We start from the raw sequence: 13,325 nt of genomic DNA, 5'->3' as shown, positions 1-13,325 counted from the left end.
AAATAAAGGCACAGACTTCCATATATATCGAAACCTCAATCTTTACTTTACATTGTTTTGATTACTTTCATTGGGTGTGTTGTGTTTATTATTTAGCTTTTCAAAATGACTAATTTTGGCACCTACACCTTCTTTATTTAATTATTTATTCTAGTGGAGGATTTTAAGCTCTCTGTTTGGATAACTAGTGAAAAAAAGGAATGGTGCGAACTTTTTATTGTCTTTGGGAAATATTGCTGCAAGAAAAGTTTACTTTTTATTGTTTTTCCTCTCAAGTCACTTGTTCTAAAATGCATAGACAAAATTGATAACCCCAACTCTTATATAATTTCCTTCCACATTCTACCACTTTAGGGTAGTGATACTCAAAACAAAAAAAAAATTCTTCCTCCTCTTTCCTTTCCCTGAAACTCCCTCGCATCCAACCACAACGTATATTTATTTTTTCTGCAATGTGTATATATATATATATATATGACGAAAAAAAAAAAATTTTTGATAGATAAGTTCATAAAATTTAAACCCAAAAGTGAATACAAAACTAAACCATGCGGAAGAACATAATAATGATGAAATTTACCAAAAAAACATACAATTTTTAAGATGAAAATTCAGGTGCCACAGAGAGCAATAGATAGATCCAAGTTAACCCTATGCTTCGGAGATGAACCAGAGCAGTCATTTAAGTTAGACCTAGAATATGAAGAGATTGCCTCACTGATCTCACTCATTGAAGATGCATTACTTCTTTGTGTGGAGGGATGATGCAATGAGAGTGACAATGACAGTCCACAACCACCACCAGCTTCTTCATCCTCTGCGTGTCCATTTCCGTAATTCTCAAATCTGCACCTCTTTGATGATGAACATCTTTTATCTTCTTCAGCAGCCTGTGACATAAAACACAACGATCAAAACCAAAAAAAAATTAAAAAACTTATTGTCAAATTGATGGATTCATATCTTATAAACATAAAATAATAGATATAAGGCAATATTATAAATATAATATGAGCGGTTATGTTTTTATATTCAGAAATCAAATTTTAGAAAGACAAAAAAAAGTGATTTTCTTTTTCGGGTGATACTTAGATCCTCTCCTATAACCTAATGGTAGTTCGTCACGTTCTGAAGTGAAATGTCGAGGATTAAGTCCCAAATAAGCTAGGGCAAAGTGAGTGTAAGTTTCAAATAGGGAAAAAAACAAAAACAAAAAGTAGGACAACCCTATACTTGATGAATGGGGGTGGCCAACAACTTGAGAGGACACTGCTATTACTGCTTTTTCTGTAGGCATATGTTGTACTGGTCAAGTGCATTAAATGGCCATCTTGGATTTCAACTTTGAATACAAAGAGAGGTCCCAATCCCTCTTAATAAAATCAGATTGAACGCATAAAGTTTTACCAGTCAATCATAACAATTTATTCAGCAACTAACCATGAAAATGCTTATATATGAGAAAATAGACTCACAATTAAGTTGTGCATGTACAGTCAAATGACAGTCACAAAAACTAAAAGGGCGTTTGGAAGAGGCAACAGAAATTTTTTTGGTGTCAGACTAAAGAGAAATGTTAGCAAGATTTTTCCAAATATTATTGTGTGAATCATTTTCCCACCAACCAAACAGCTTTTTCTAATTTCATTCTATGAGAACTTTTATCTTTTAAAATGTAAACTTAAAACAAAGGTGTTTTATATTTAACAGGACAACTAAAGATGAAAAGGCACTAATACAAAAACATAAAATTTGGCATTATTTGACCTAAAATGTTTGCTCCTCTCAATCTCTCATACTCAAAAAGTTACAAATCTCAGTGCTGTTAGTCCAAGCTTGCAAGTGACAGTGGTGTTTTGAAAAATGAGTATGATACTAATGGTCTTTTATAGGTTTTAAGATGATACTAAGAACTTAAGGCACATCATCAGTCTCCATAAAATTCTATTTTTGGAGCATTTTTGTTCACTTACCATAAAAACAAAAAATGGGTGCCACAGAAATTGTCTTATTTTGCTCTCAAATTAAAAATGGGTACTAAAGAAACTGTCCTATAATGATCTCTCTAGCTCTAAAAGCCTTAACACACAAAGGGTTGCACCAAAAAGCATGGATTATCCATGCATCCACTGGTCAATTAAGTCATGAGCATCTTATAGTAAATACAAACAGTAAAAGTAAAGAATAATTCAGAAGTACTAGTACTAGAGTTGAAAGTTACCCAAGAAAACCAACACTACACTCAACTCCAATAAACTATAAAGCTGGTAAAAAGAAAAAGAAAAAGAAAATACTAGTATACTATTACTCCTACACTATATATATATATATATATATATATAGTGTTGAGAGAGAGAGAGAGAGAGAGAGAGAGAGAGTGGTCAGTGTACCTGGAGGAAATGAGATTCTTGTTCCACTTGATGAAGGAGGGGATATTTGAGCTTGTAAAAATGATGTTGTGCGGACATTGGAGGAGCTGCTGCTGCTGCTAATTCATGGGTGGTCTGCTGCTGCTGCTGCCATCTGAAGGCAGTAGTCTCCACCATCACCTCCTTTATTCCTTCTTCTTCACTTTTCTCACCCATATAATCATCAAAGCAGTACGGATTTGCGACTGTCTCACATATTCTTTGGCTGCATTGCAGATGCTTCTCTGAAATGGAACTCATCGTCTCGATTCGAGCTCTGAGGAAAGGAATATTACATGTTAGCAAACAAAAAGAACATCAAGATCAAAAACTACATGCATACATACAAACAATATATATATATATATATATAAAACATAAATGCAATCTCCTTTTTTGATTCTTGGCAGCAGCACAACAACCACCCTTTTTGGGGTTTGAGGGCATGATGGATCACCTTTTTGTAGGGAGAGGAGTGTAAATGAACTTGGATTCTGATTCTTCAATGGGCTGCTGCAGCAGCAAAGATGACGGATGATGGTAATTACCACCCACATGGTCAATTTCTTGATCAACACACCCATCATCATCATGATCTTCAAAAGATTGTTGCTTTCTTTCTTGGATGGAACCCCTATCTGTTGTTTGCCATAAGACAAAAACACAAACGCGACAAGTACACAAAATTAAATACAGATTTGTTTTAAGAGTAAAATAATTTTTTTACGAAGTATCCTTTTTATGTTGTTTTTGTGTCTTATGCCAAGCAAGTAAAGGGAAAATGGGAATAGTATTTATAAAGGTTTTGATTCGAAAAAGGAAAAGAAAAGAATGGGAAAATTAACTGTGCAGTTTGAAATGGGGTTTGTGGTTTCATATAGAAATGCCAATATTGGAAGATTTAAAAGGATAGCGGGAGTAACTATATTTTGGCTAAAGAGTAACTATATTGGGAAAGAGAGATTAAATGAAGAAAAGATAGTTACTCATTTCCAAAAGATACATGAAGATTTGATTTATTAAACTTTGATTCTGGACATGGATACGTACTAGTAGGGGAAAGTTTGGAAGTATGAGTAGAAAGTGGTCTTTGCAGAATATATAAAAACACATGGTCAATTGAATACAACGTCCCACTTCAGATCAATAATTAAATGAGGTTTTGATGGGAAACAAATGCCAACATTAATATGAATATATATGTAGTAGTTGGGATAAATAATGTTTCTTCTTAAATACAAAAAAATAGGCCAAGGAGTTGCAAACTTTGGACACCTTGTCTGGTAAGATCACTCTTCATGCTTCTATACATCTGATCAGAACAAAAAAACCCAAATAGAAGAGAAATTAGTAGTTGTGTAAAAAGATCATATATAACATATTATGGTGAGAAAATTGAAACCCAAGTCATGAATTAAAGGGGGAAAAAAAACCAAAAACCAACCTGGAGGTGGCTTTTGACATGAGAAATGGTGAGTCCTCTCACATTCATCATCTGAAGAACAAGCTTAGGTGTGGCCTCTACAAATAAGCACAAACACCAGAAAAAAAAAAAAGTTTATCAATCTTTTGTGATCAAAAACTGAAAAAATAAAAATCTAAAGACCAAAACAAGAGTGAACCAACAAAAATTAGAGAGAGGGATAATAAGAACACTATAAGATCAAAAAAATAATAACCCAAAAAATCTAAAGAGAGGGTGAGCATATATAAAAACTTACTATCTTGACCACCAAGCCTATCGATGGCATGAACAAAACAGTGATGAAGATCAGGAGTCCATCTCAAACGAGGCACTTTTGATCTTATATACTGCCTCACAGCTCCATTCCTTCCACAACTACCCATTTCCCTCTCTCTCTCTCTCTCTCTCTATATATATATATATATCAATCTCTAACTAACACACACAACAATATATATTTATCTTTCAAAAAAACCACTTAAACCCAAATGGGTATATATCTCTATCTTCACAATCACAACACTTCTTCAACTGTCTACTAGGTTTTAAAGCTACAGTAGTATATGCAGAGAGGAAAGGAAAAGAAAAGATGGGTATTTGATATTAAGGAAGGAAAAGGTGAGGAGAGAGAAAGAGAAGATCACGAGAGAAAGAGGAGCAAATAAGAAACTAAAGAGGGTGTCTGTAAATTCCTTTGGTCTACTGCTTAATCTGCTTCTAACCCTGCAAAGAAAAATTCTCATCACGAGTTTCTGATCTTCTTCCCGAAATCATTACAAATACAAACTGCTGCGCTGCTCCTGCTGCTGCTTTGACCCTTCTCTCTCCTACTTTCTCTCTCTAGAATTTGTAATACGCCAACGTCGTCATGATCACAAAAGCCCATGAATCAATTAGTACCAGTCCTATATATTTTTCTCTGTAAATAATAAATGCTGTGTTGTATTCATGATAAAAACAAATTAAGGACAGCAATAGTGATTCGCCCGCCCACCTTCTTGTTGGATAAGAGGGCGCTCCCATTTTTCTTCACAAATTTACCCATCTCTCAAAAGACATTTATACCCTTCTATTTTGGTTTTCGCACAACTCACTCTATATTTATTTATTTATATTTTTCTCGGACCACTCTCAAAGCATCTCATAAATCTAAGAATTATTTGTACTCTCTTATTACTAAAAAAAAATTCTGCTTATAACTTTTCTTTTGGGATTTGAAAATTTTTAATTTAAAATTTATATTACAATTTTTTTTAATCTTAAATTCAAGACGTTGAATCAGTATCATCAAATGTAACATTAATTAAATTAAACAAACTTAATTCCAACTGATTAGTCAAATTAAAGTTTTATTATGCTTAGATTCATTTTTTTTTTTTTTTTTTTTCCTTTTGTCGATTATATATAGCATTTTATAAATTTTCACCCGAAACATACCGTCTTCTGTGGAACATGCACAAGACTATTAAAAATATACATATTTGAAACCAACCTTTATGTTAATTTGAACTTTTGATCCTCAGGATGTGAACTATCCTTTAGAATAGAGTTTGGTGGATTAGACTTGGCTTGATGAATTAATCAAGTTAAATGTAAATTGTTGTAATTAGAAATATTTTAATAATAAGTTGGAATTGAATTCAAAAGTAGATACTTGTCCAATTTGCATTCCTAATAGTTGGGTAGGGTCTATTTAGACCCGACATATTAGGGTAATGTGGACTTGTAAAGTTGTAAATGCCTTTATTTAAGACACGGTGCCTAAATAGCTGTCAAAAATAAATTCCATAAAAAATAAAAAATAAAAAATAAAAGAACAAAAAAAGAAAGGTTTATTTCTGTAAATATTTTATTTTTGCAATTTATTATTTAATTACCGAAAAAAACAAAAAGAAAAAAAAAAAAAAAAAAACAAAGGTTTCTCTTCTCAGTAAGGAATAAAGAATGTAGCAACAAACCTCTTAAGGCGGATTTCATATTGGAATTAAATGATAAACGTACCCCACATTCCTTTTTAAGGCGCGTGAGAAACATTAATACCGTGTGAAATTGCTTCTTAAAGAACCACTAATCTTATTTTTAGATTTATTTATTTACAATATATTAGAAAAAAAATATATATATTTTTACATGACACTTTTATCTAAAAATTGGTTTTCACTTTTATATTGCGTGGTGTGCAGAAATGAAATAGAATATAATGTTTATTCCAATCATTCATTTGTTTGGTATATTTAAGGTGGAAATAGTCATTCCATTCAAATAAAAATTCATTCCTATGTAATTTTTTTTTAAAAATTAACTTTTTAAAAAACTCTCATATTTCAAACCCAAAAATCACCACCACATTTCACCATAAAAATCACCACCACATTTCACCATAACCACCTCTGCCTTTCACCACTACCGCCGCCGCTATTGACTTTCACCACCACTACCTTCCACCACCACTGCCATACACCACCTCCTTTCACCACCTCCACTGCCTTCCACCACCGCCGTTGCCACTACCACCGTCATCGCCTTCCACCACCACCATCACTTTCACTACCAACTCCACTACTACCGCCCTCGCCCCCACCGCCACCGCCTTTCACCACCTCCCACCACCACCGCCGCCACTGCCTTCTACCACCATCACCGTCATCGCCTTCTACCACCTTCCATCGCCACCGCCGCCACCACCTTCCAGCATCACCACCTTCACTGCCTTCCACCACCACCACCACAGTCACCTCCATTAGTTTCCACCACCGCCCCTACACCACTATCTCCTTCCACCACCACCACCACACTACTGCCATCGCTTTCCACTACTATCGCCTTTCACTATCACCGCCTTCCACCATTGCCGCCGCCGCCACCTTCCAACACCACCACCTGCCCCACTACCGTTTTTCACCTCTACCATCATCGTCACCACCACCACTATCACGATTTATTTTTAAAAAATTATAGAAGGATTTCATTTTGTTAATTTAATTTATTTATTACTAACAGGGATATTTTGGAGAACTTAATTTGAAATTGATTCCATTCTAAAGTCAAAATTGGTCCAATCAAATATTTAAATGGTTATTATCATTCTATTCTTATAGATTTCATATTTTACAACTAAACAATAGAATGACAATGGTCATTCCATTCCATTCCATTCCCATTCTCATTCCATTCTTACTTGCATTTTATTCTATTCCTGCACATCAAAAGCAGCATTAGAGTGCTTCAGAATATTTTTTAAAGATTCAGCTAAATAATTGACCTTAAATATAATTGTGTTAAGTCAGATCTCAACCGAAAATTAATATAAATTTTTTAAAAATTGTTCTTTTAAAATAATGAACATGTGAATTTCTTGTCAATGTTTTAAAAAATAAAAAATAAAAAAAAAATTCGAAGCTTTCATTGTAATTCCGCAAAACTTCGTTCCAATAGTTTCTTTATTTGTTTCATTTTATGAGAAAACTCAAAGTGACTCTATTCTATTCTCATAGTATTCTCTTTCCATCTCACAATACCATTAATTTAATATCTATTTTTATATATGTAAATTTAAAATGGAGTGACAATGATATTTTATTTAAGATTTTTTTTCTTTGGTACAATTTTAGAAATTATGATCCATCGCTGGGAAAATAAATAGTGTCTAACTGATCATTGTGAGATTAAATTGAATGCTAAAAAAATTTAAAAATAAAATAAATAAAAAAATTTGAAGGGGCATCCATGTACCTCCATCCTTACTTAGCAAATTTGTAAAATAAAATTCAAATTCAACTTTCTAATAAATATATTATCAAAAATCACTAGTCTAGTTGGTCTTTGAACTTTAACAAGTGATCGTTTTATGCGTGTATAAATCTATTTAAAACTAGAAAAAAAATTGTCACCTAAATTGAGTCCAACTAATTGTCAAATTTTTTTAATGAAATAGTTTGAATATAAAGTGTTAGCCAATTATTAGTTCATTTATAAGTCACATAAAACGGGATAATCGAATTTGAAAGTGGGAAGCGAGCTTGAAGCTTAAGAAGGATACGTGCATATAAAGATTATGCGACTTAACATATATATCTATTTCTAGCCCAACCGCATTCTAACATACATCGCACCGCACGTGATGTGCACGCCCTGTAAAACCATATTGACGAAAAGTATGATTTCCTTTGCAAACCTCGAAAAGTTTTGGTTACCATCCACCTTCATCCAGATTCTCTCTGTGAGATTCTCTCTCTAGAACCGGTCAAAGCAATGTGTGTGTATATATATATATATACATACGTATATAAGTTATATAACCTTTTCTTGTCATGAACAATTGGCTTTTCATGTCAAAGTTCAAAACCAAAAGTCAACTGTACAGGCAAAGTTGATAAAAGGCAAACAAGAAGGATTAAATTCCAACGAAACTTCTCCTTTCAAATCAGGACCGTCCATTTGCTGACCCAAAAGGAGAAAACACAAAGTTTTAGGCAAAATCAACGGTTGCAATTGGGAGAGAGAAACAAGACAGGAAGGCAATATCAAAGATGTTTCCGTATGTAGAATTCGATTTCAATCAAATAGAACACATCATATCACACAAATCACATTCACATCAAATCAATCACGTTTTGTTTTTGTGCAGTAATTTAAAGGTCTACATACTCAGACGGTGCCGACTATTGAAAAACTCGCAATACAGAGATGGAGACAAAGGAATTACCCATCCGTTTTTTATGAGTTATATATATACACTTTTGCTATAATTGTTTACTCTAGTATTTAAATGGTATGTATATAGGTCATGAAGTTAGTGCTACGGGTAATGGGCGGTGTTTGGCATTCTATTCAAAAATTTAAATTCATCTAAGCGAATTTGACGTGAAACAAAACTTTTCGGGCCGTAAATGAATTTGATTTAGGTAGCATTTGATTCAAATTCAATAAGAGTATCTTTGATTTGATCCACAAGGATAAGTCAATGAATTATTTATGATTAATTTTATATTTGAATCATAAAATGCTTCGAGTTATAACCTAATTATTGACCCGAATTCGAATATAGAAATTTATTTTGGGTCTACTTCCATGGATAGGTCATGGCTTTGGGTTTGGGAACATAGACCCTACCGTCAAAATATAGTATAACAAACGCAAAATCAATTAGCTTAATCGTGGATTTATTTAACCTTACGCATAAACTTCAAAATGCATCAATATATTAGTTTTTGTAACATATATAATTCAAAAAAATATATATAGATGTTTAGTAAATTTTAATAATTTTTCTTGAATTTTTAAAAACTATTTAACAGAAGTAATAACCTGCTTATAAAATTAAAGTCGCTATTGTTACTAATAAATATTAATAATTATAATTTATAATAAATTAGTAAATAATAAGTACGAAACAAGTGAAAATTCATACCATTTTATATTATGTGAGAATTTAAAAAATATAAAATAAAAAAAATATAAAAATGAATTAGAAAAAAAAAAAGATAATACAAGTTAAAAGTATCAAGGAAATAATGAATTATAATATATAAAACATGTGTATCACAAATTTGTTACTATTTACGAGTGAAAATCAAAAAAGAAAATTTAAAAATAAAGTACAAAGCAAATTTTTTTGATAAAGTTATGAATCATAACATACATGACATCAATATCACAACAAAAAGTCCTTATTTATAAGCGAAAATTAAAAATCCAAAACAAATATTGAAAATTACAATAAATTTGTATTGGTCAGAACTTAAGCACAGTGCGAGGGATGACTAAAACAGGAGGAAGACCGATATTTCATGTGATAAGACAGACAATCTAAAACAAATACCAAGAGCAATCGCCATGGGAGTTGTTTGGTTTAGATGGTGAGTCAATTTAGTTATAAAAGAAGACGGTATTTGTCACCGGAAGATATGGATGGGACAGGTGCATAAAAATCTCTAAAGTATATTTTGTGTTATACTTTTATCACATATTTAAAAATTATATAAAAAAATATTCTTAATCTTTTCACATTATATAAAAATATGGCATATGATATAAATTAGTGTTGTAATACCTTTAGTATTGTAATACTTTTTTTTGTCCTTTAACTCTTTCGAAAATGTTCAACGAATACATATGCCACTAATCTCATAGAATATGGGTGTTTTATGCACATTTCCTTATATATATATATATATATATATATATATATATATATATAGGATTAAGTGCAAAAAACCTCCCTGAACTATGAGAAAATTTGCAACTAACCCCCTGAACTTTCAAAAATGCAAAAAAGTTGCAGATCACCCCATCTGTCACTGTTCTGGTCGGATCTTGCCGTTTAAGTGATCACGTGATGGTCACACGACACATACTATATTTTTAATGACCATAATGCCCTCATGACCATGAAAAAGACACTAATGCCCCTTATTTCAACTATTAAATCCATACTTCTTTTTATAAACCCCAAACACATCCTTATACTGTTGATCTTCTTCCCAGCGTTGCCTAAATGGAAAAAAAAAAAATTTGACTCACTAACTGATCTATCCTTTTCCCATTCCTCTTCATCTTTCTCATCCCCGATTAAGGGTCCATCCACGATCAGCCCCTAAACCCAACCTCCATTCTCAATCTCTCCATCAACGTCCCTCACCTTTCTGTTCTTCTCTTCTGCGGTACAGTGGGTGTCCAATTCCAGCGACGGGGTGCGATACCAGGTTCGAGATTCTTCTCCGGGCATGGTTGATTGGGTCTGTCGGGCGTCGCGGGTAGCATTCTTCTCCGGCCATGGTTTGTTGGTCGCTGTTTTGCATCGCTTGCGGGTTCAGTGTTAGAATTGTGTTCTTCTCCGGCCGTGGGTTGCTACGCCGTCAACTATGGGTGCTGTTGTCATCTTCTTTTCCTCCGGTTGTCTCTCATGAGATCCTCATTGTTCTCTGCATTGTAAATCCTACTGAAGTGAGTGAAGAAGTGTGCCGTTAAAAAAAATTAGTCTCAATTATAGTATGGAAGGCAAATCGGCTCATCCATCGGAGGCGTCCATTCCAAATGTTGGTGTTGTACTCGTCTTCTATGATTGTATTGTGTAATATGATGCACATTCTCATTGTCTTGCTCTAAGTCTTATTTGTTTTAATAATACATTGGTATATGTGTTATATAGCCCACCTTATCTACAGGCTACAGCACACCAAATGCCTATTCAACATCCTTCCTAACAGTTTCTTATATTTGAGCAAAAAGTTTCTCTTTTTTAGTAATTGGGTGAGGGATTGTTTGCATTAAAGTTGCCCACTTTTGGCATATACCATTAGATAAATAATACCCCAATGTATGTTGATGCCAATTTATCTTATAATTAACCGGAGGCATTATATCATTAATGATACGGTTGAATACTGGGGAATGATCCATGACATTCACATCATTGTGTGAACCAGCCATACCAAAGAAAGCATGAAAGATCCTGATGAGCGCTGAAAAGTGCGTATTTAAACCCCTTAAGCTTAAGCATTCTAGTACCTTTATCTATCTTACTTTACCGTTTTAGATTGATTTCGTATTATTTCCATTTTCAGGCATTTATTCCGAAAATAAGCTAACTCAGCCAAATAGAGCAGAAATGAAGCAATTTTAGGATAAATCAAAGAAAGGAGCCAAGTGGAAGCAAAAAGAAGAAAAAGGTGGAAATTAACATCTTCGATCGATCTCATATCAAAGTTCGATCGATCCAACATGATCGATCTCAGCACTTCAAGATGGATCAGAGCCATGATGACATTTTCAGAGATCTCAAAAGTTCGATCGATCCAACATCATTCTTCGATCGATCGAACTGCTTTGTCCTTATCCAAATGATTGATTTTATCTAGTTGTACCATCCTACCAACCACTTTTGTCCTTTTCCCAAAAATATCTTCAAAATATCTTAGATTTGTCTTTATCCAAAAAGCGCCACCAGTGAGGTCGATCCAGCCTAAGTTTGATGGATCTCAGCCATGTTCGATCAATCCAAGTCCAAGGTTCGATAGATCGAACTTCCTTCAATGCGAAAAAGTTAAATTTCCAGCTCATTGAAAGTTGTCCTTTATCCAATCATTGGGGAATATTGTATGCATGACCCCAGCTCATTTTGGGTATCATTTGACCTACTTATATAAGGATAAGGATTGTTTTTTACAAAGAGGACACCATATACCATATCATATCATCTCTTGGAGAGCAAGCTTAGAGGAGGAGGAGGCTAGAGACACCATTGGAGACTCTTCATCAACCAAAGAGCAAATCTCTACCATGGAGTTAGCCCTTGAGGGTTGGAGAAGCACTACCATGAGTGGCTAGACATCCTCTTGGGGCTAGAGTTAGCCCCAAGCATGCTTTCTACATCTTGATTTTGTGTATTATTGAGGGATTAGTGTTGTGATACATGTTTTGGCACTTATATATATATAGATCTTGTTTATTCAATGATTTATGTGGTTTAATGCTTCCAATTGATCATTTCATTCCATCCATATGTCTATGTATACTAGAATAGATGTTTATGTGTTTGTCTCTATTTCTTGTGTTATTGATGCATGTCTATATGTATTAAGGCTATAGATCTAGAGATTATCAAAACATAGTGCTTAAAGGAATGCTCTTGTGATTTTCTAGATGGTCCATGGTCATTTTCTAGCTATATTTTTAGTGAAGGTAGTAGTGGCTTTTATAAATGTAAAACTTGGCCCTCGCCTTGATGTACACACACTCCCTCTTAAACTTGATGGTGTAGGACGACGAGAAGCAACCACCAGTTTTTGGCGCCCTTGCCGGGGATTAGGTAACATCATATTTGTGGAATTTATTAGGAATTAGTACTCTTTTGATCGTGTTTTTACTCTTTTTTTTTTCTTTAGATTACTTATTGTGTTTGTTCATCTTTGACAAGGAGCATCCAAGCAAAGGAGCTAAGCAAGCAAGGAAAAATGCTAAATTTTTTTTAAAAATTGCTAAGCTAAGCTATAAATTTGGAGTTGAAGTGCTAAAGGACCTTTGTGAGCTTTTTCTTACTCAATCCCTTAGTTAAATTGTCGGCCCGCGTAGAGGCTTGTTTTTAATTTCTTAGATAAATCGTGAGCCTGCGTGGAGGCTTTCTTAATTGTTCTTTGCATATTGTTTGAGCATGGGAGTATGGGATCATTGTATGTGGAGGAAGTTTGTTGATTGTTGATTTGTTGCGAAGGAGGAGTGCTTGCTTGTTTTGTTGTGATTTGTGTGTCACTTGTAGTCTTGTATAGACCTTGTCATATCATTCATTCTAGGCATTCACATGGAAAATCTAGAGGGTAATCTTGGCTACTTAGACCCACGTTTCATGCAAAACCTATCTCTTAATCAACATGGCCTCGGAGTTCAAGCTTCAATTCCTCTAATGGTCCTTCATGATTATTATAATCTTCATGCATACCATGCACCTACTTGCA

The 13,325-nt window shown here is 33.8% G+C and overlaps 1 protein-coding gene across 1 annotated transcript; it reads right to left on the bottom strand.

The window, feature by feature from the left end:
• Positions 1-473: 473 nt before the first annotated feature.
• On the bottom strand, positions 474-4,785 carry LOC132295533 (myb family transcription factor MOF1-like). Its single transcript, XM_059793828.1, has 6 exons — positions 4,130-4,785; positions 3,853-3,929; positions 3,684-3,720; positions 2,866-3,046; positions 2,391-2,685; positions 474-890 (listed from the first exon to the last, which is right to left on the bottom strand). The coding sequence occupies exons 1-6, from the start codon at positions 4,254-4,256 to the stop codon at positions 612-614; spliced, it is 996 nt and encodes a 331-aa protein (XP_059649811.1). The 5' UTR covers positions 4,257-4,785; the 3' UTR covers positions 474-611.
• Between the last annotated feature and the right edge of the window lie 8,540 nt (positions 4,786-13,325).

The sequence above is a fragment of the Cornus florida genome, unplaced genomic scaffold (assembly GCF_030987335.1).
Source record: "Cornus florida cultivar Cherokee Brave unplaced genomic scaffold, ASM3098733v1 CherokeeBrave_3.0.0_Hap2_Chr02, whole genome shotgun sequence".
NCBI classification, from domain to species: Eukaryota; Viridiplantae; Streptophyta; class Magnoliopsida; order Cornales; family Cornaceae; genus Cornus; species Cornus florida.
Note: the sequence above shows the minus strand (reverse complement) of the source record. Positions and strands in the feature narration are given on the sequence as shown.